Genomic DNA, 23,186 nt, shown 5'->3' on the forward strand with positions numbered 1-23,186 from the left:
ATGCGCATGCCAGAAACCAGAAGAACAGCTGGTGACGGCGCGCATGCCCAAAGAACTCTTCGTTCCACATCTGGCACACGTGCCATTGATTCACCATCACTGCCTTAGATTGTCTTCTGTCTGCATTAGTTAATTAATTTTATCTCCATTTTCATATAGGAAAAAATATATAGTGAAATCCTAAAATAGATTTAATGCAGTTAACCATATAAAAATATATCCAGGAATGGCTAACCTCACACATATATCTGGTCTCATTCACTTTGCACCTTCACTGCAACCATTCTTTTCTTGGTACTCTTCTACACATTATTAAATATCAGACTTACAACCAACAAAATATTGCACACTTTGATTTAAAATATGCAAGCATATAAGTATCTAAACTTGCTGTGAATTTTTTAAATACTTGTAATGTAATCAGCTATAATCAGCATTGTAATGCTGATATTATGATTATGGAAACTCATTGCTTGTTTTCCGGCAGGTTCAAAACTGTCTATAGATCCAATCATTACAGTGGAGGGGCTTAGAAAGCGAGTGAGCCGCAATCCAGTAGAATCTGCTATGGAGCTGAAGGAGAAGCGGTCTCGCACTCAAGAAGCCAAAGAAATAAGGAGAGCTCAGAAAGAAGCAGCTGGCTTCATGGACAGGAGTACATCCTCTACACCGGTCAAATTCACCAGTCGAAACAGGCATTCAGACATTATGCTTGAAAAGGGGGAGGTGGTTGACTTTTCCTCCCTCAGTTCTTCTGATCAAACACCTTTGACCAGCCCATCTCCTTCTCCCTCTCTGGATTTTTCTGCTCCGGGAACTCCAGCGTCACATTCAGCTACACCTAGTCTGCTTTCAGAAGCTGATCTTATTCCAGATATAATGCCACCTCAGGCCCTTTTTCATGGTAAAAGCAATTTTTAAGTTTCCTTATCTGATCATTTTTATTAGATTTATTTGCAGAAACAAATTTTGACTGTGGTTGTATACTGAGATATGTAACATTTATTAAGAATGGGTATAGGACAAAGAATATATAATTTTCATGGTTGCAGTACTTGAGAAAATAAAACAATATCCAAATAAACAAACACTTAATGTGTAACATAGCAAATATTAATTCATCTTTTTTCTTTCCTTTTTTATTAAGACACATAAATAAATAAAACCACAATTAATATACAAAAGGAGGCATTGAATAATTTTAAAAAGCCCACAATTTGGAAATGTATCTAAATAGGTTGGTAGTCTTAAGAATTTAAAGATGTTAAACATGATAATTATACTTTGTTCAGAAATACATTTATATAGACAGAAGTGTAATTTATTATTATTATTATTTATTAAGTTTATTTGCCACCAATCTCATTTTGAAGCGACTGAGCAGCATTAATATTAGTAATAAGTGGTTTGACAGCTTCAAAATTCAGTGTACATATTTGATTAGTAAAAGAAAAATGATACCTGATGATAATATTCATTAGGTGTGCATATGCACACTTTCCCTGTGTTGAGATGTGGAAAATGGACAAACTTTTAAATCGCTGTTTTGAATGTTCTGAACTCAGAATCATACATAGAAGTATTCCAATTGTTCTGAGCACTATATTTGGACTTTTCTTTTGAGGCTTGCAGCTGAATTTGCCAGTACAGCAACAAGGAATAGAGATGCCCTTGCTGCTATTATCTGGATGGAATGATCTTAGGAGTGGAGTTCTGGGCAAAACAGTGGCATTGAAGTATCAAAAGGCTCAATAAAGAGCCATTCTGAATCTAGATGCTGCTACTGGAGGACTATCTTCAGTGCTGGTGGAATTTCACTGCTGAATACAGTAAAACCTCTGGTCACAACCATAATTTGTTCCATAACTTTGGTCGCAACCCAATTTGGTCATGACCTAAACCCAATTTCAGAAATTTAGCGCTTAGAAAAAAATTGGTGAGGAAGGGGAAATTGGCTATTTGGGGTGGTGGTGGTGAATTTTTTGGTCGGAACCCGATTTGGTTGTGGTCAGAAGCATTTGTGACCAGATATTCTACTGTATCTGCCTAGCTATCTTCATTCCATTTTGATAGAGCTTTTAAAAATGTTCTTTAGGTTTCACTTAATTTTTTTAAAAAGTGTAGTGCATACTAGGAGAAGGGCATAAAGAAATAATTCACCTTCTTTCTGAGCAACCAGTGCTAAAATCTGACTGAATCTGACAGTGGCCACCTGGGGGTTTCTTGCTTACCAAGCAAGAATGTAGGTCTGTTATTTGATGGAATAAATCTTAAAATAAGATAATTTTCTGGCCTTCCTCAGGTTGATGAATGAGAGATAAGCCCCTTACTTTACAATCCTGAATATTTTTAGTCTCCAAATCAATGTCTGGATTAAGCCCAGAGTGAATGATTAGTGCTGCCCCACTGGTACCATTTCACTTATTTACTATATTGCCTGAGAGCTATGTATTACATGAAGACCCTTGTGACTCTGTAATTCTTCAGTCTCTGCAACTCCACTGTGTGGAGAATTACCTGACTGACCAAATTCTATGCCAGTCTATCCATTAACATTGGAACAACTTGCCGCATGCATCTTTCCTGGAATAGCATACCAGTATGAGTTTACTGGAATAGCATACCAATGTTACTCATATCAATTATGCTTGTTGAGTCATCGCTGGTATTAAACTATCTGAGATTTAGACATCATCTATCCATCCAGGGGAACAGAGCATAATTAAATATAATATTTAAACAGCAGAGACAAATGTTAGCTAGTCTGCTTAATCATCTCAAAGTTGATAGGGCATGGATAGCTTTGCTTCTGGGTTTCAAAATTGCATAAAGCTGAATCATGTGCTCAGGATGTAAAGTAAAGTAAGTTTAGATAGGAAAGTAATAAACTGAGACAGGGTCATGAAGGAGAAGAATGTCTCTGACTTACAGATCATACTAATATTTTCTTTTCCAGGATTAATATGGAAAAAATGTTCAGCTATTGAAAGCTGAACACAAGGAATGAATAAAGGAAAGAAGATATATGCCTCTGTATTATGGCAATGTAGATAATTACTAACAATACCAAGGACTGCAAGAAGTTTATCTGTCCTGGACCAAATACACTAACTGACTGCTCCCTTGAAATGAAAAACAACAAATCACATTTTGAAGCATTTAATATGAGTGCATGATAGGACTTAGAAGTAAACTATTATACTAGAGAGATAGGAAAATAGTATGAGTAGCAATTAAGATAGATGTACATTGAAGTACCCTTGGAAATGCTACAGATTATCATCAAGACTAGGTTGAAATGGCAGACCTCTGTTTCTCACTATCTCTCATGCATATATACAGACACATTTTCTCTGTGTGTGTTTTCCACATTTCCATTCGGAATAACATTTATACAAATGAGGGTAATTGGAAGAAATTTCATTATAGTTAGAAAGTAGTAATCTGATACGAATAAAACTAGCCTTAGTTGTAGGGTTGTTTTAATTTTTCAACCAATATAAATACTACTGATTTACAGAAAGTTGTACAGGTAATCATTGACTAATGACACAATTGAGCCCCAAATTTTGTGACCTTTTTTGCCACTCCTATTAAGTGAATTAATGCAGTTGTTAAGCTAATCAGGGTTGTTAAGTGAATCTCATTTCCCCATTGACTTTGCTTGTCAGAAGATCACATCATGGGACACTGCAACCATCAAAAAGGTGACTCAGTTGCCAACTGTCTAAATGTTGATCATGTGATCATGGGCATGCTGTGATGGTTGTATGAAAAATGGTCATAAGTAACTTTTTCAGTGCCATTGTAACTTCAGATCGTCACTAAACGAACTGTAGTAAGTCAAGGACTACCTGTATTTTAGTTTTCTGATTTGTAAAAATTGGGATATTGATTTTATCTCATACTTTGTAAGGAAAAAAAATCAAAGTTGACATATTTTCAGAATTTCCTAGGTATAAACATTTACTATCTGCAGAAAAAGTATTTGGTTACAATATTACAGTGTTTCTCAGCCATTTTGTTTTGTTTATAGATGATGAAGAGATAGATGGTATGATAGACCCAGGAATAGAATATATCCCTCCATCCGGTGCATCAGGGACAATGGTCCAAAAGAAAATGAAGCTGTCTGATCAGATTAAACAAGAGCTGATATGTGAAGAAGGAAGAGCAGAGAGGCTTGTCAATGATGTGGAAAATCATAGTAGACATGCCTTCTTTCAAGAGCGAGGTCTAAACAAGCGGAAGACCCAGCAGGCTCATAAGGATTCTCAGTCTAAATACACTTCTATTGGTATCTATGAAGAAAAACTTCTTTTGAGGAACTTGGAGGCCTGTCTAAATGCAGCAGACATGACTCCTGAGGCTCGGCGGCTAAAGCGCAAGCTGATAGTCCGAAAGATGAAACGAGAGAGAGGTCTTCCCCTTTTTAACTTGGACGATATTGTGAATTCTGCTCTTATCTTGGTTGAACATTTTTATGGAACTAAGGAAAGACTTGCCGCCTATCTGCCATCAGATTATGCAGTATACAAAACTTCTTGCCAGGTTTTCCGAATCTTGGATCGATATCAGGTTCCTGTTTTTCTGTTGTTACTATCACTATCATTATCATTTAACTAATATACCTTTCTCACTTTTCCCTTAGCAACTTACAATGATTCCTTTTGAAATCTCCCCGTTTCTTAACAACAACCTATGAAGGCTGAGCACTAGGCTCAAAATTTCTGTCTTTTATTAAGTTATTATCTACAATTCAACATGTATGAGAATCCATTTGGAGACAATTTGGTGCCATGGTTAAAGGCACTGTCTTACAAACTGAGAATTGGTGAATTTGGTCCCATCTTAGGCACAGAACCATTTGAATGTGATTGAGCCAATCACTCTCTCAGTCCTAGTAAGGACTACCATTTCGAAAAAAACATTGCCAAGAAAACATTGTGAACTCAATGGCAGGAGATAAGACTGACTTGAAAGAAGAAATAATAAATTATCATCTGTTGTAACATCCCTATAAATAGGATGGTCCAATAATGCTTAACAACAATAACAAAGTTGGAAGGAACCTTGAAGGTCTTCTAGTCCAACCACCCCTTACAAGCAGGAGACCCTATACCAGTGATGGTGAACTTTTTTTGGCTCGGGTGCCATAAGTGGGGGGAGTGCAGGGTGGTGGTGTGCAGGCGTGCCGCATCCATAATGCAATGCGCGACCCGCCCAGTAGGCATGCAGGCACTACAGGCACCCCTCCCATTTTTTCATGCTTTTTTTGCCCTTCCCAGGCTCCAGAGGCTTTATAGGAGCCTGGGGAGGGCGAAAACAGCCTCCCCCACCTGCCCGCCCCCCGGAAGCCTTCCGGAGGCTTCAGGGACCTTCAGGAGGCTTCCCTGAAGCTTTCGGAGCGCTCAAAACAACATTCCGAGCAAACAGAAAGTCACTTCCGGTTTGCTTGGAGGGTTGTTTCAATCGCTTCGAAGGCTTCAGGGACCTTCAGGAGGCTTCCTTGAAGCCTCCGGAGCTGTCAAAACGACCCTCCAAGCAAACAGGAAGTCCATTCCTGAAGTTCCGGTTTGCCCGTAGGGCCGGTTTTTTTGCGCTCCGGAGGCTTCAGGGAAGTTCATGAGGGCCTCCCGGGGGATGGGGTGGGGGAGGCTCTTTTCACCCCCCCAGGCTTTTATAAAGCCTCTGGAGCCTGGGGAGGGCGAAAAATGGCTTTTAAAAAGGGTGAACTCAGCTGGCCAGCGCGCACATGTGCGCTGGCCAGCTGACGGGCAGTGCCTCGCGTGCCCTGACAAATGGCTCCGCGTGCCACCTGTAGCACACATGCCATAGGTTCGCCATCACTGCCCTATACCATTCTGGACAAATGGCACTCTGTTTCTTAAAAATCTCCAATGATGTAGCATCCATAACTTCTGAAGGCAAGCCGTTCCACTGTCAGGGAATTTCTCCTTAGTTCTGGGTTGGTTTTCTCCTTGATTAGTTTTAATCAATTTGATCAATTTTAAATCAAGTTCTCCTTGATTAATTATCCTGCATTCTGGTGCTTTAGAAAATTGATTGACCCCCCCACTTCTTAGTGGCAAATGTTGAACCATTGCTATCATGTCACCCTGGTCCTTTTTTCACTAGACTAGAAATACCCAATTCCTGCAATCTTTCTTTGTATGTTTTAGCCTCTGATCCCTTTATAATCTTGGTTACTCTTCTCTGCACTCTTTCCAGAGTCTCAACATCTTTTTTATATTGTGGAGACCAAAACCGGATGCAATATTCCAAGTGTGGTCCTATCAAGACATTATAAAGCGGTACACTTCACATGATCCTGATTCTGATCTTAATGCAGCCAAAAAAAGCATTGGCTTTTTTGCAGCACATTGCTGGCTGTTATTTAAGTGTTTGTCTACTAGCTCTCCAAATGTCCCCTTCCACTACACAATTTTCCTTTGCAATATCTGGAATCCAGGATCAGTTTTACCTCGTAATGTTTCTCTCCTTCCATGATAGATAGTCCAGGGACTTCTTTTCCTACAGGCCTTAAGTTACAGCCCTGGACTGGCTTCAACAAACTGCAATGGAAAACTGGGTGCACTTTCCCCAATATCTTGGGCAACTTTAACTTTGCCAGATTTAGATCTTTCCTGTGCTAAGTTCCATAGTTAAAGCTCACATTTTTCCACCCCCCAATTAGCTCAGGTCAAATTGTCCAATACATTCTCCGGATATTGTTGTGTTGTCAGGCTTTTGTAAACACCTGCTGAAGTGTCCTTGGTTCTCATGCAGATCTCTTGATATCTGGGGCCATGTTCTATCTCCTGCTCCCTTCCCCCAATTTTTTGGCATATTAAGATGCATTAATAATGGCAACAGCAAAAAGTCTGTAGAGATTCTCAGTCATCCAGGTCATGGTTGTCCCAAAGGTGCTGTTTCAGGAGGCAACTGGACTTCCTTGGTTTTTCTTTTGGAGTTTCTCATCCAAGAAGCTTCTTTAGTTCTGACAGGGTAATGGGGAATGGAAGGATTTATATTCCTTGAAGACAGCTGGTAATCTGCATCCTTTTAGAGAGTTGTTGAAGCACTAGGATATACTTCTGTCCTCAGGATCACCTGAGTAGTGCTCCTGGTTCCTGTAGTCTGCAATTTTTCCTCTGGAAATCCATTTCTACTCCCACACCATTCAAAGGATGTTCATCCCAAATTGTAAAGCTAAAAGTCTGTAGAGATTCTCAGTCATCCAGGTCATGGATCCAAGTCAACAAGAAAGACCAATTGCTCCTGAAAGCACCTTTGGGATAACCATCAAAATATCTTTGAAGTTTGAAACCAAGTTTTTCTTGCCTAAATAAAAAATCTTACTTTTCTCATCATTAAACTTCATTTTGTTAGATAGGGTCCAGTGCTCAAGTGTGACAAAATCTTTCTGCATTCCTGCCAGCTTGATGATGTCTGTAAATTTGATGATTTCCCCTTTTGTTCCCTCACTAAATGGTTATGAAAATATTGAAGAGTGTTGTGCCTAAGATGGAACCTTGGGGTACCCCACTGTTTACTTTCCCCCTTATGGATGTAGTTCCATTAAGGACTACACGTGGAGTGTGGTTTTTCAGGCAATTACGAAACCATTTGGTGGTGATGCTGTCTATCCCACATTTTTCTACCTCATTAAGAAGTACTTTGTGGTCTACTTTGTCAAATGCCTTACTGAAATCCAAGTATATTAAGTCCACAGCATTTCACTGGTCTATTAATTTAGTCACTTTGTCAAAGAAATAAGATTTTTTGGCCTGATCTGTTTTTGACAAACTCATGTTGGCTCATTATTATAACATTGCTTGCTTCTAGATATTTGCAGATCTGTTGCTTGATTATCTTTTCCAGGTATTGATGTCAGGCTGATTGGTCTGTAGTTTCCTGGATCTATCTTTTGGAAGATGCTGCTTCTTGGATTTCTTATTTTTCTTTTTCAGTGGTAATATGGTGGACTGAGCTTTTATAACTTTTTTTGCCTATTTTAATTTGTATTCCTGGTCTGTCTTTTATGGTTCTGTTTTTGGTACGTTGATTATTTTTTTCCTTTTGAATGAACACAGATTCAATGGGTGAATTGAACTCTGCTGTCTCCCTGCTGCCTGTCACTTCTTTGCCATCTTCTCTCATATGCCGACTGATTGTTTGATTGATCCCCCCCCCTTGTTTTCTACATGTTGAAAGAAACTTTATTATTATTATTTTTAACATTTTTGCAAGCGTTAGTTCACTCTGAGCCTTAACATTCCAGACTTCATCTTTGTAGATTTAGCCTATGTGCTGGTGTTTTGCCATAGTTATGTGTTCTTCTTTCCATTTTTTAATACCTGTTCTTTTTGTCTTTACGTTTATCAGAGAGTTCATGAGAGAACCATGATGGTTTCTTCTTGGATTTCTTTTTTTCCCAGCAGGATTGTGGTGAACTGGGCTTTTATAACCACATTTTTCAGAGTTCCTCAAGTTGTTTTCCCTTTTAAGATTTTCATCCATGAAATCCTTCCCAATCTTTCTCCCAGTTTGTTGAAATCAGCTCCTTTAAAGTGTAAGACACTAGTTTGATTTTGCGATGGCGATGGTGAACATTTTTTGGCTCGCGTGCCACAAGTGGGGGGAGGGCAGGGGGGGGTCGTGTGCGGGCGTGCCGCACCCATAATGCAATTCACGATCCCCAGTGCGCATGCACACACAACGCGTGACCCCCCCATTTTTACATGCTTTTTTCGCCCTCCCCAGGCTCCAGAGGCTTTATAGGAGCCTGGGGAGGGCGAAAAGAGCCTCCCCCGCCCGCCCGGAGGCCCTCCAGAGGCTTCCCTGAAGCCTTCGGAACGCTTAAAACCGCCCTCCGAGCAAACCGGAAGTGACTTCCCGGTTGCTCGGAGGGTGGTTTTAAGCGCTCCGAAGGCATCTGGGAAGCCTCCGGACGGTCCCTGAAGCCTTCGGAACGCTTAAAACCACCCTCCGAGCAACCCGGAAGTCACTTCCGGTTTGCTCGGAGGGTGGTTTTAAGCACTCTGAAGGCATCAGGGAAGCCTCCGGACGGTCCCTGAAGCCTTTGGAACGCTTAAAACCACACTCCGAGCAACCCGGAAGTCACTTCCGGTTTGCTCGGAGGGTGGTTTTAAGCGTTCCGAAGGCTTCAGGGAAGCCTCCGGACGGTCCCTAAAGCCTCCGGGGGGGCGGGGGAGGCTCTTTTCGTCCTCCCCAGGCTCCTATAAAGCCTCTGGAGCTTGGGGAAGGCGAAAAATAGCTTTTAAAAAGGTGAACCTCAGCTGGCCAGCACGCGAATGCGCGCTGGCCAGCTGTCAGGGCAGCGCCTCGTGTGCCCTGACAAATGGCTCCACATGCCACTTGTGGCACGCGTGCCATAGGTTCGCCATCACTGCTCTATTGCTTGTGTCTACATTATATTGAATTCCAATATGACATGGTCACCATACCCCAAGTTCTAGCAACTTCCACCTTCTCTATAATTTAATCTCTGCTAGTAAGAATTAAGTCTAGTATAGCTGGCTGTCTACTTCGCTCCTCTACTTTTAGATGACAGTTATCAGCTAGGTTCGCAAGAAACTTATTAAATCTACTACTTATGCAGAGTTTGTTTCCAAATTTAATGGGAGGGTAGTTAAAACCCCCATTACTATTGTGTGTTTCCTACATACATTATTTCACGGATTACCAAAATCAGTTCTTCTGCTTGGTTGGGTGGCAATGTCATTCTTTGTCATTCTATGTGATCATGTGTCTCCACCAGGTAAGTATTCTTAGTCAGCTATCTTAGCCAGTTGGAGTTAGCACACTGGAAATGCACTTCCATCAGCTATCCTACAGCAAATATAAAAATATACCATTGATTGAAAGACTCTGTTCCTGTGGCTCAGGAGAGGTGGAGATCGTTGGTCACATACTCCTTTGATGTTCCTTTTATCCAAAGATTCGGGGAAAAAAACATATTCTGACAATAATTGCTAGGTATCCTGGCCATTTTGACATTCCTTATCTCTAGTGGCTGCTTAAGGATGAACAGTCCATAACTACAGTGCAGGTGGCTAGGTTCTGCGTAGCAGCACTGAGGATTCATCAGAAACACATATCCACCATAGTTACGTTATATAACAAATGTGGCAAACCCTATGCACTACTTATTCCTTTCCCTTTTAGTATTAAACTGACAACGGGCTACACAGTTTATGGATTGTAATTTTAGTATAGTTAGACCATGTATAATTGGCAGACTGGCTTTTATCATATATTTTAGTTATTTATTATTTTATACTAGAAGTTTTAATTGTATATTTACTGAGTATTTTTATTTGTTCTGGTCCCTGGTCTATGACTGTAATAAAGTGAATTAGAATTGATCATACAATGCCATTCAATGTCCTTTCCTTTTATATTAACCCATATGTTAATATTCAAGGAGACTTGATTTTATGCATTTCTGTAGATGTGTAGTGATTGTTTGAAGTTGCCCTATTAAGTATTCATGGCCTTCTTTTATTAGAATAAGGTGGTAAGTATTTCTTGTAAAAATACTTGCTTTCTGTAGCCTATTTATAGGTCTGGAATTAATGACAGTAGATAATGGTCTCTTACTGTGACTGCATTTAAAGCCCTGTAATCATGGACCACTGTCAGTGGAGGTTTCTCACAGTTATTAGGTCCACTAGGGTAGGATTGGTGAACCTTTTCGGCACGGAGTGCCCAAACTGGAACGCGCATGCATGCATGTGCATGTGTCACCGGAGTGCTGGAAACCCGAAGACCAGCTGGCCAGTATGCACATGCCTGTTTTTTAGCTGGTTTTGGCCACTTTTCCTTTTTGGGGTTCTCTGAAAAACGGCCTGAAAAACAGCCTCAAAACGCCCTTAAAATGGCCCAAAAACAGCCTCAAAACTGCCCAAAAATGGCCTGAAAACTGGCCTGAAAAATACCCTGTTTGGGGGGCAGTTTTGGCTGTTTTCAGGCCATTTTCCGGTGCTCTAGTGCCTGCGAAGACCAGCTGGCTGGCACGTATGTGCGTGCTGGAAACCAAAAGAGCAACTGGCAACAGGGCGCGTGCCCACAGAGAGGGCTCTGCGTGCTACCTCTGGCACACGTGCCATAGGTTTGCCATCACAGCACTAGGGTCTTGCTTCTTGGGTACAAAGAAAGTGAGAGCCAAGGCAGGAGACTGAGAAGACTTATGAATTCCTTTTTCAAATTAGAGTCCAAATATTGTTTTGAAGTTTCTAATTCTATAGTAAACATTTGGTATTGTCTCTTGTGAATTTTGGCACCAGGGACCAGGCTTATGGCGCAATCACAGTCTGTGTGGAGGGAAGGCCGAGACTTCCTCCTTCCCTAACATATCAATGAAGTCTGCATATTTACTTAATAGATTGGTAATCTCTTTCGTTAAGCGGGGCTGGTAGGAGGCTTTGGAGGGTTGATCACAGTGAGAAAGGCATTCAGGATTTTCAAAGCAATAGACCAGTTTTTCCACTTTATAGTGGGGTCCTGTTGTAGGTTCCCAGCACTATTGGAAGATCTGTGTAATCTGCTATGAAAAGGGTTAACTCTTTTAAACACTAATTTAAACTTCAAAGGCACTGTAGATGAGTAATGGAGCCTGCTTTTAAAATTTGGCCACCAATAGTTATCACTGGCAATTGAGACTTTGGGAACTATAGGTATCTTAAGTTTATGAACTGTGGCTAGGCTTATGAAGTCAGAAGTTGAGCCAGAATCTATCGAAACAGGGACCACTGGGAAGTATCAAGGTTGGATCAAATTTTATTAATATACCTGAGTGTGGAGATAATTGACCATTCAGTGCTTTGGGTAGCTCCCCCAGGAGCTCATGAAAGGAGGGGCTTGTTGTCCAGGTGGTGAGCAATGGAGACATTGCTGGGCTGTCTGTTGTCTCTCCTGGGAGGTTTTACTAGGGCAATTTTTGATGATGTGGCCAGGCTCTCAATAGAAACAAAGGGCTAGTTGTTTGCACCTTTGCCGTTCGGCTCTTGGGAATTTGTCTGATGGTTCCAATTTGCATTGGCTCATAAGCATCCAAATCAAAAGGGCAGGGAAGCTAGGGGAAGTGATGGAATCAGGTTTGGAAGTAGTTGGCTGGGGCTGCCGAAAAATGCTTTTAAGTTCTGTGAGTCAAGACTCAGCTGTTACAGCAGCTAGGTAGAGATCTTGTAGACCCTGGGGAATATCTTGTTTTATCAGTTGTGTCATTATGGATTTGTTGAGCCCCATTTTGGAATTGTGCCTGTAAGGTTTTCTCATTCCAATCCATATCTGCTGCAATGATCTTGAAATCTTCAACATAAGCTGTGACAGAGTTGTTGCCTTGGCGGAGTTGGAAGATGTGTGGTTTGGCAGTTTCTATTTGAATAGGGTCTCCAAAATGCTCTCTAAATCTAGTGAGGAAGTTTGAGTAACAATCCAGGATGGGTCATTGGTTTTGATGAATGGAAGGGTCCATTTGGCAGCAGAGTCAATTAAAAGCATGAGGATAAAAGAGACTCTTGATCTGTCTTATCAGAAACTTCCTAGGTTTGGTGTTGATGAACAAATCATACTGTGCTAAGAATGTTATCATTTTATTAGACTCAACTATGAATCTCAGCATAGACAGTCAGGAGACTTGGGGATAAGCAGGGCAGGAACCAGCAGTTGTGCCTGGGCTAGTGGAGCAGGTGTTGCCGTTGCAGGGGAATGCCTTGTTGACTCAAGATCTGCATTTGCTACATTATCTGTTGAAAATTGGCTTCAACATTTCTGATCTCATCTTCAATGCTCTCTTGACATCTGCTGATGCCAAGACGTCTGGTTTGTTTCCTATTGCTCCAAATGGCAGTCCAATCTCTTTGTGAAGGCCTCCAGTGATGAAGCTGGCTGGATTGATTTCCCCATGTTGATGGGGCATCTGTCTGCGGCTCAGCTGCAGGGTAATGGATCATTTCACTTGCCGCTGTGTGGAAGGCGTAAAAGTCTCCATTCCAGTACATTGCAGAGCCTTTGCTAGGGAAGGAGGGGGAGTATTCACTCACATTTTGACTGCACAAGTTGGTCTGGGAGGCTCCAATCATCTGATCGGCTACTGGGTGATTGTTCTTGCCCTCTCCAGCCGTGTGTTGAAATAGCCTTTTCAACCCCCTCCAGTTGTGACCGCATATTTCCAGACGCTATAAATCTCCAAATTTCCTCCTCCACAAATTCCTTTGCACTTTGGAAGATTTACAAAGAAGCGACTCGTCCTCTGCTTCCATTCTCAAAGGCTCTTATCTTCATCTTTGCTGATACTTTTCGCTGACCCGGGTCAGGTCAGTGATGGGAGTCAGCACCCCTCCCAGCCCCCATGGGAGTCAGCATCCCACCCAGCCCCCGTGCTCAGATTCGGGTTTTCACAGATGTGCCAACATGACTCTCTTAATAAATTGGAACTTTGAGCAATGCTTTGCCTTGGACTCTGATTTAATTTTGGATATTATTTGGAACTCTGACATTAACCTGAATCTCCCTTAAAATATTTCACCAGCTACCCCTACAAGCCCCAAATTTCCATTGGTCAGCAAGACAATTGTAAAATGTGTTTTGCTCATTTTACAATGTTTCTTACCACAGTTCTTAACTGAATCACTGCAGTTGTTAAGTTAGTAACATGGTTGTTACTAACAATGGCTTTCCCATTGACTTTGCTTGTCAGAAAGTTACAAAAGGTGATCACATGTTCCCTGGACATGTTCCCTGGACATTGCAACTGTCATAAATACATATCCCTGCAGTGTCACCAATTCAGAATTTTTACTTATCATTTTATTATGCCCAGTATGGGCTTCAAAGTAAGATAAGCAATTTGGTTTTATATGCATGACCACTTATTTAGTAGAAGGTTTCTCTAGGATGCATGCAACTTCTTGCTATTTTGGATACTTATATTATCTCGGTATATTAAAATTATCTTTGTTCTGCTTAACATTAGATGTCATCATATACATCTGCCATATCTGATTAATCATTGGTACTAGCCTTATCACTGATTTTATTTCCTGATTACTTCTGTAACTCGGTTATTTCTTAATTTTGTTTTACAGACTAAAGTTCCTGCTGCGAAAGAGTTTCAACATAGAACTACAACATTTTGGTGCCGACTTGTAGGCTCTGAAGATGCGACTGATCATAGCATTATCAGTCCCTATACTTCTCGTGTTTTGAAACCTTATATCAGGTATAGATATGCTATTGGGAAGACATTTTTTTCTTTTGGATCCTTTATATTCTTTGATCTTGATAACTGTTGATAATCAAGAAAATAACACTGGTCAGCTATTGCTTTTCCTCATTGTGTTGTCCTGAAGAAGATAAAAGACAAAGAAGTAAAAGGTGGCTTTCAGGATGGGTGGCTTCTGCATATAGACAAGGAAAGGGAAAGTGGAGTTTCCTTCTTCCTGCCACAGTAAAACACTGACTATGCTAAGATTATGATGCTAATAAAGTACTCACCTTTAATCCAGAATTTATCAAATAGCAATATATATGCTAAACATTTTGATAATTTAACATGTGAGAAAATGGAACAGTTACATATACCTTACTTGCTGAAGGAAGAGACGGTGAGTTTAATGGGAGATGAAATACTTAGATTTAATACACACATCCAGTGACATCAGAGTCATAGAATCATGATGGAAGAGAGCTGACGGTACGACGGCACAACGTGCGATCTTGGTGCTCTGAGATCACAATCGAATTCCTGCCGCTGGACGGTCCATTCGGCCCTAAACTGTCCCGCAGAGACGGCGATTGAGAAGGGCACCTCCTGCTGATCTCAGGGACATAGCAAAGTCCCTGAAAGATCCAGGAATAGCCTTTTTTCCGGTGATTGAAACGCAGCTAATGAAGCTGCTGAAGTTGGGACAGCTCCGGAATGAGAAGGGAAAGTGTGTCAAATTGGTGAGGAAATTTTATTATTAGAGGAAGGGACTACCCAAGAAAAAAAATTAAGTTAAGATTGAAGACAAAACTGTAGGCAAAACTTTTATATTTGAATATTATATATAAAAGGATGTAAAAACAATTATAGTCAAATTAAGGTTGAAATATAATAATTGTGATATACATGAATATAGGTGAATTTAAAACAAGTGATTTGATATAAAAAGCAGGTGGTGACTATGGAAGAGATGTATGGAAATACTGTAACCAACTGACATGCTTTCCACAATTTGTAATGGAGGATGTTTTTTTTAAATGTTTGTTTTGTCTTTGTTTAAAAACAAATAAAATTGTTTTTTTTAAAGAGTCATAGAATCATAGGACTGGAAAGTTTCTTGGAGGTCTTTTAGTCCAGCTCCCTTCCCAAAGCAGGAGACTTTCTGCATCCCAGATAAATGACTGTCCAACTTTTTTTTAAAGACCTCCAGCAATGGAGCTCTCACAACTCCAGGAGGCAAGCTATTCGATTAATTATTCTTACTGTCAAGAAATTTTTCCTTTGTTCCAGATTGGATCTCTCTTTAACGAACTTCCATCCATCGCTTCTTGTCCTGCTTTTGGAGAATAAGTCAACTCCTCCTCCCTATGAAAGCCCCTCAAGTACCAGAAGATAGCTATCATGTCATTCCTATCATGTAATTCTCTTGTTTGGCTAGACATATTTAGTTCCTTAAGAATTCATCATATGGTTTAGTTTCTAGATTACTTATCATCTATTTGCTCTTCTCTACATCCTTTCTAGGGTCTCAGCATCTTTTTTGTATCATGGTGACCAGAACTGGAGGTGTATTCCAAGTGTGACCTCAGTAGTGCACTATAGAGTGGCCCTAGTGGTACTTCTCGTTATTTTGATGCTATCCCTCTGTTCCCTCTGATGCAGCCTAGGATTGCATTGACTTTTTGGCAGCTGAATACACTGCTAGCTCATATGTAACTAATGGCCCACTAGGACATAAAGATCCCTTTCACAGTTACTACTCTGTTGAGCCATGTACTGCCTGTTCTATACCCATGCATTTAGTATTTCCTGCCTAAGGGCAGGATCTTAATTTTCTTACCACTGAACTGTATTTTGTTGGATAGGACTCAATGCTCAACTCTCTCAAAATTCTTCTGAATTATATATTTATCTTCCAAACTGTTATTCCCCCTAGTTTGTTGTAGTCTGCAAGTTTGATGAGTTCTCCTTCTGTCCCATCATCTAGATCATTTATGAAAATGTTGAAGAGCATTAGTCCAAGACAAAATCTTGAGGTACTTCACTGCATGCTTCCCTCCATGTAGATGTAATTCCATTAAGGACTACACTGAGTGCAGTTGGTCAGTGAACTGCAAATCCATCTAATGGTGGTATTATCATACATTGTTCTATCACACCAAGAAATGGACTGCGGTCTACTTTGTCAAATGGCTTACTGATGTCCAAGTATACTATCCATAGCATTTCCTTGATATGCTAATTTAGTCAGTTTATTAAAGAAGGGAATAAGGTTTGTCTGCCATGATCTCTTTTTAACAAACTCATGCTGGCTTCCAGACATTGCTTAATTCATTTTTAGGTGCTGACAAATCTGCTTGAATATCTTTTTTAGGCTTTTCCCAGATATTAATTTTGCTAACTGAGCAAAGGTTCATCTATTTTTTCTGCTTCTGCTTTTCTGTAGTACACACCTTTAGCAATTCATTTCTTTTTCCTCTCATATTCACCCAAATGCATTTAAGAAGGCTTTCATCCACGGTGTTATATCATTCTATAGAGATGTATTCCTTACATAGAATGCAGTGCAACACTCCCTCCTCTTTTGGGGGGCATGTTTCTTTTGAACAGTTTATGTCCTTCTAGCAGTATGTTCCAGTTGTGGGCTCATCCCAACAAATTTCAGTAATAGCAACAATATCATACCTGCCTTCATGTACTAGGACTTCAAGTTCTCCCCGTTTTTACCAAATTCTGAATATTAATGTATAGGATCTAAGCTCATTATTACTGATCTTGTATCTGTTTCCTACCTCTCCTGTTCTGTAGTAGGCTCCCTTTCTACTTTTCTCTCCCTTTCTCATTGTCTGATTCATTGTCTTGTGCGTTATGCTTGGGATTTGATCTTAAAGATTGATCTCTCTAGTTTAAACCCCTTTGGGTGAGCCTGGCTAATTGTTTTCCAAACACATTCTTTCTGGTCCTTGCGATGTGTAGCCCTTCTCTTGCTAGAAGTCCTTCTTCTAAGTAACGTAAAACATGGTATAAAAATCCAAAATTCTCTTTGTGGCATCATCCCTTGAGCCAGTAGTTTACTTCTAGAATCCTCTGTTCCCTCATTGGATCTTGACCTTTTGTTGGAAATACAGATGAGACTACTACTTGTGCTCCCAGATGCTTTGTTTTTCTGCCTTGTTGTTCATAGTCCCTTGAAATTGTTTTCAGGCTCTTAGCTGTATTATTCAGCCCAACATGAAACAGAAGAAAGTGATAATAATCTGTGGGCTTCATTATTTTAGTAAGTCGCCTTGCTACATCTTTAATCTTTGCATCTGGGAAACAATGCATCTCTCTAGAAAAATTTTCCTATTAAAATTGTCTTATTAAAAATTAGAGGTTCAGTGATACTGGACTTAATTCTCACTAACAGAGATGAAAGAGGGGGTTAAAGTTATGGGAACTTAGGAGGAGAAAGACCATGTGATTTTGGGAAGTCAAGATAATGTAGACAAGAAGCAACAGAGCAAAGTTAAACTAGTCTGAGACTTTAAGAGAGCGGATTTCAGTAACTTAGATCTTTGGAAGGTGTTCCTGGATGGAAATCCTGAAGGAAAAAAGGAATCAAAAAGTTTGGAAAACTCTGAAAACTGATATTATAAAAGCCCAGTCTAGCACAATACCATAGAGGAAGAAATACAAGAGATCAAGAGGTGGGTTCCTACTGGTTCGGCCAAACCAGTAGTGTTATGCCGGCCTGAGTCGCAGAACTGGCAGCAACCCAGGTTGGCCATGCCCCTGAACCGGTTGCTGCCGTTGCTGCTGCCATTTTTAGGGGGAGTTCTGCGCATGCACAGAACAATTTCCATTGAACTGTGTATGCACACATCCAGCATGAGCAAACCGGCAGTAATGTCGGCTAGAGCCCACCCCTGAAGGAATCCCAGAAAAAATCAGCATGGTTGCATAAAAAACTCTCAAATTGTAAGACAAAAAGGACAAGTATAAAAAATAGAAAAAGGGGACATAACTAAAGCAGAATATTAGCATACAGCCTGAATCTGTAAAGATGAAGTCAGAAAAACTAAGCGCACAATGAACAAAGACTTGTAAATAAAGTCCAAAACAATAACAAATGTTCTTTCAATATGTTAAAAAAAGTCAAGGAAAACAAGTTTCAGATAAGGCTAGCTGACAACTTTGTTACCAAAAAGAAAGAGGAGGGAACTAGAGGGTCAGCTAACACTAGACTTATCTGTTACTAACAAAGATGAAATGGGGTTGAAGTTGCAGGAACTTTGGGGGAGGCCGACTATGTCATTCTGGAATTCAACATAATGTAATCAGACAAAGTAAAACTACTATCTTAGACTTTAAAAGACCTGACTTCAATAAACTTAAGAGTTTAGGAAGGATTTCACAAATAGGAATCCTAAAGTGTGTGTGGGGAGGGGGGCTCAAGATGCTGGGAAAATTGGAAAAATGAAAAAATAAAAGCTCAATTTAATAGAGACCCCATATGAAAACAGTAAGTTTGCATAAAGAAGTTTCTGACAAACTGGGAGAACATGTAAGAACACAAAAAAATGAAGTCCAAACTTTCAAAACTGTAACTATCTGCTCCGTATCAGTACCGTAAAGGAATACAAATCAAAATAGGCAAGAAAATGGTAAAAGAACACCAATTCACCATAAATGAGTTCAGATCACCAGGATCAAATGGATTACATCCCAGAAATCTGAAGGTGCTGGTAGATGTTATCTCAGAACTGTTGAACTATATTTTTCAAACATCCTGGAGCACTAGGATGCTGGTCTATAAATTGATGACTGTTCCTGTGACTAGTGAATCACCTATTATCGGCACACATTAATTTTTTGCTCTTAGGTTAATTTTGAAATAACAATGTGGATAATGTTGAAATAGAGTGACCACTAGACCACTTTTGGGAGTCCCAAAAGATGTTGTCTTGAAATTCTGTTTTTGGGGAATTCAGGACAGTGAGTCAAATCGAAATATTCCTATTTTTTATAGGAATAAAAGGATATCCCTAAGTATTTCTCACTGGAGATGGTTGGAAAGTATTATTGTAGTCTTCCTTAGGATAGCATATTTGTATTTATCTTTGTATTTTTCCTATTCATATACTTCTTAATCAGTTGAAATGAGTTGAGAATGGACTTTCCTTTCTTACAAGTGGGCAGCTACGGGAGGCTCGACTTCATGTGGCGGCACCGGCAGCAACCAGAGACAGAGGTGCATAGGAGGCACGCAATATCTAGGCCACTGGCAAGCCGAGAGACAGAGTGGGTGAGCAGTTGCAGGAGAATCATCATCACATCTCTACTTGCCTGTGGCCCACACTGCACATCCGGATTGTGTTCCTTCTCCCTGCACCTCTGCCGCTGTCCGCTATGCAAAGACGAGCCTCTTGCAGTCAGCTGCCAACCCCATCCCACTGACTCAGCTTTCCCGTGGCTGGCACTGTACGTCCGGATCGCCTGGCTCCCTCTTCCTCCAGCTGTTGCTTGGGACTCACCTGTGCAGGCTGTGGCTGCTGCCAGAAACCATCAACCCCCACCGCCTCTGGTACTGGCCATGTTCATCCCCCATTCACCAGGGCTTATTTGTGGGGTAGAGCTAATAGGCGCTCACTTTAAAAAAATCAGGCTCGGTCTTATTTTCTGGGTAGGTCTTATTTTCGGGGAAACACGTTATTTAACTCAGTTTTTTCAATTGTTTTCTCTAGACGCGATTATGAGAACAGGCCCCCAAAACTTCAGCTGCTGATGGAAATACGAGCTCATTATCATAAGAATGATCCAAACTGGACTGCTGAACCAGAAGCCCCCATTGATTATTGCTATGTGCGTCCTAATCACATCCCAACCATTAATTCATTGTGCCATGAGTTCTTCTGGCCAGGTAGGATTTTACTAGATCAGAGCTAGCCAATCTTTCCTGATCTAAATGCTGCATCTGATTGACTGAATCACTTGGTGGGCTGAGGTCTTCCACTAACTAAGTAGTGGTACCAGAAGCAAATTAAAAGGTTTTGACAGATGTAGGGGATGGTATAAGAATGGAAATTAGAATTTTTGCCTCAGAATAATTTTGTGCTTCCATTCCTTTCTTATTTCTCTCTTTTAAAAAATTTGCAAGTCTCATTGCTAAATCTAGGCCGTATGCCATTGAATACTGATAATTTTATTTTGTCCCATTAGGGATTTAAAAGATGAGAACAAATACATTTTCTCTTCTCATGGCTTATAGTATCTATTTTTACACTGTAAAAATCATACTTCTAAAATGTTGGGGATGTCCCTTCGGGGAGAGGGGGCGGTCTAGAAGTCTAATAAACTAAACTAAACTATGGGGGGCAGAGATTCCATTGAATTTCACTGGAACAACTTTGTGTATTTTTACAGATGCCAGAACTAATTTGTCACACTAAGTCCAAAGATGACACAGTGAAATCCAGTTGAGTTCAGCTCTTTGTTTGCTCTAATACAGAGTTTTCCAACTTTTCCAGCTTTGTGGCCGGCAGGTGGTGGTGGGGGAGATGTAGTTCCACCCAAGCAGCTGGCAAATGTGCATGCACCCACAATATCATTTGCGCGAGTGGTGGGCACCGTTTCTGCAGCCCAGTTGCGAACAGCTCATTGCTCAGTACAGGTAGTCTTCAACTTACCACCATAATTGAGCCCAAAATTTATATTGCTATGTGAGAAATTTGTTAAGTGAGTTTTGCCCCATTTTACAACTTTTATTGCCAAAATTGTTAAATGAATCACTGCAATTGTTAAATTAGTAACACAGATGTTAAGTAACCTGGCTTCCCCATTGGCTTTGCTTGTCAGAAGTTTGCAAAAGGTGATCACATGACTCCAGAACACTGCTGTGGTCCTAAGTATGACACAATTGCCAAACATCTTAAATTTGGTCACATGATCATGGAGATGTTGCAAAGATCATAACTCTGAAAAACAGTCAAGTCATTTTTTCAGTGTCATTGTAACTTCATACGGTCACTGAATGAACAGTTGTAAGTTGAGGACTACCTGTAGTGGACTGGGGATTGGGAAGCCCTGGTCTACTAGACAGAAACTCATCAGACTAAAGTTATAATCTTCTAACCCAGTGATTCCCAAAGTGTGCGCCGCGGCTCCCTGGGGAGCCGCGCTATCGTCATAAGGGCGCCGCGAAATATTCAATTAATACCTGCGCCGGGCGCCCGCTTCCCTCCCTCCTCTCGGGCTTTGGAGGGAAGCTTCTGCAAAAGCCCGGGCATGACAAGTCTCCCAGGCTGAAATTTGCCGAGCTGTACGCGCGCGCCTGTTTTCCACGGTGTGGAGCAGCGGCGAGATTCTGGGCGGCGAGCGATGATTCCGGGGGGCATCAGTGGGGGGGCAGGGTCCCCCTCACGTTCCTCATCTTCCCGGATGGCCCCTGGAATCATCGCTCGCCGCGCAGAATCTCGCCGCTGCTCCACGCCGTGGAAAACAGGCGCGTGCGCACAGCTCGGCAAATTAAAGCCTGGGAGACTTGTTGCCACTCGCCTTTGCAGAAGCTTCCCTCCGAAGCGTTCCGAGGGAGGGCTGTAAACTTCCCTCCGAAGTCTTGGGAAGTTCTGAGGAGCCCCCCAAGGCAAAACACCGCTGCCAGGTAGCTAAAAGTACGTCTCTGATTCGTCTCTGTCAATCTCTCTCTGATTCCCTCTCTCACTCCCTCTCTCTGTTCCTCTCTCTGTCTGTCTGTCTCACTCACACACACACACACTGTGGTGACCACAGTGTGTGTGTGTGTGAGTGAGACAGACAGACAGAGAGAGGAACAGAGAGAGGGAGTGAGGGAGGGAATCAGAGAGAGACTGACAGACAGACACACACACACACACACACACACAGAGAGAGGGGGAGGGAGGGAGAGAAAGATAGACAGACAGAGAGAGAGACACACACAGAGTGAGTGATTAAGTGAATGAGTGAGAGACAGACACACCCACATACACAGAGTGACAGAGAGAGAGGAAGGGAGGGGAGAGAGACAGAGGGAGAGACAGACACACACACAGAGAGAGAGACAGAGAGGGGGAGGGAGGGAGAGAAAGATAGACAGAGAGACACACAGAGTGAGTGATTAAGTGAATGAGTGAGAGACAGACACACCCACATACACAGAGTGACAGAGAGAGAGGAAGGGAGGGGAGAGAGACAGAGGGAGAGACAGACACACACACACACACACAGAGTGAGTGAGAGACAGACAGACACACACACACACACAGAGTGACAGATGGGGGAAGGAGGAGAGAGATACAGAGAGAGAGAGAGACAGATAGACACCCAGAGAAAATGACAGAGGGAGACAGAGAGGGAGGGAGGGAGAGAGAGACAAAGAGCCAGAGAGAGAGAGAGAAAGAAAAAGAAAAAAAGAAAGAAAGTGGGAGAGAGAGATAAAAGAAAGAAAGAAAAACAACATATGACCACAATTGAGCCCAAAATTTTGGTTGCTAAGCAAGAGCGGCTCTCCAAATAAATTTCAATCGTGGTTTTGGCGAGATTTGGCTCAGTTGAAAAAAAAGGTTGCCCACCACTGGGCTAGTGTGGTGGTTAAGTTACTTTTCAAAAGCTATTTTTCTGATCCAAGATTTGAGAAGTTGTGCAGCGAACAACAAGCCCATCCATCCCATTAATAATTTTAAATCATTAAACGATGTTCAATAAATTGTGAATTTAAAGCTCGTGTTTAATTTATTTTTCAATTAACCTAACGTTAACGAACTAAAAAGTAGATTTCCAAATCCTTAAAAAGTCAAAAATTAAAAAAAATCGGATGTACCTATTAAGGGAGCCGCGGAAAAAATCTGAAGTGTTATGGGAGCCGCAAACCGAAAAAGATTGGGAACCTCTGTTCTAACCTAATAGATTTACCTTGATAGATACCTGTGTGACTACCCTGAACCTTTTTCTCTCT

General features: G+C 41.2%; 1 protein-coding gene across 3 annotated transcripts in view; it reads left to right on the forward strand.

The window, feature by feature from the left end:
- KAT14 (lysine acetyltransferase 14) overlaps nt 1–23,186 on the forward strand; it is a 98,036-nt gene that overhangs the window by 54,978 nt on the left and 19,872 nt on the right. For 2 of the 3 annotated variants that reach the window (XM_081950464.1, XM_081950463.1), the window contains 4 exons: nt 488–904; nt 4,037–4,578; nt 14,115–14,248; nt 19,960–20,135. In XM_081950464.1, coding sequence (XP_081806590.1) covers nt 488–904; nt 4,037–4,578; nt 14,115–14,248; nt 19,960–20,135 — 1,269 coding nt within the window. The remainder of the gene's footprint in view (nt 1–487; nt 905–4,036; nt 4,579–14,114; nt 14,249–19,959; nt 20,136–23,186) is intronic. The other variant, XM_081950465.1, reaches the window with a different exon arrangement.

The sequence above is a fragment of the Natrix helvetica genome (genome assembly GCF_964273705.1).
Source record: "Natrix helvetica genome assembly, chromosome: 4".
In the NCBI taxonomy this organism is placed as follows: domain Eukaryota; kingdom Metazoa; phylum Chordata; class Lepidosauria; order Squamata; family Natricidae; genus Natrix; species Natrix helvetica.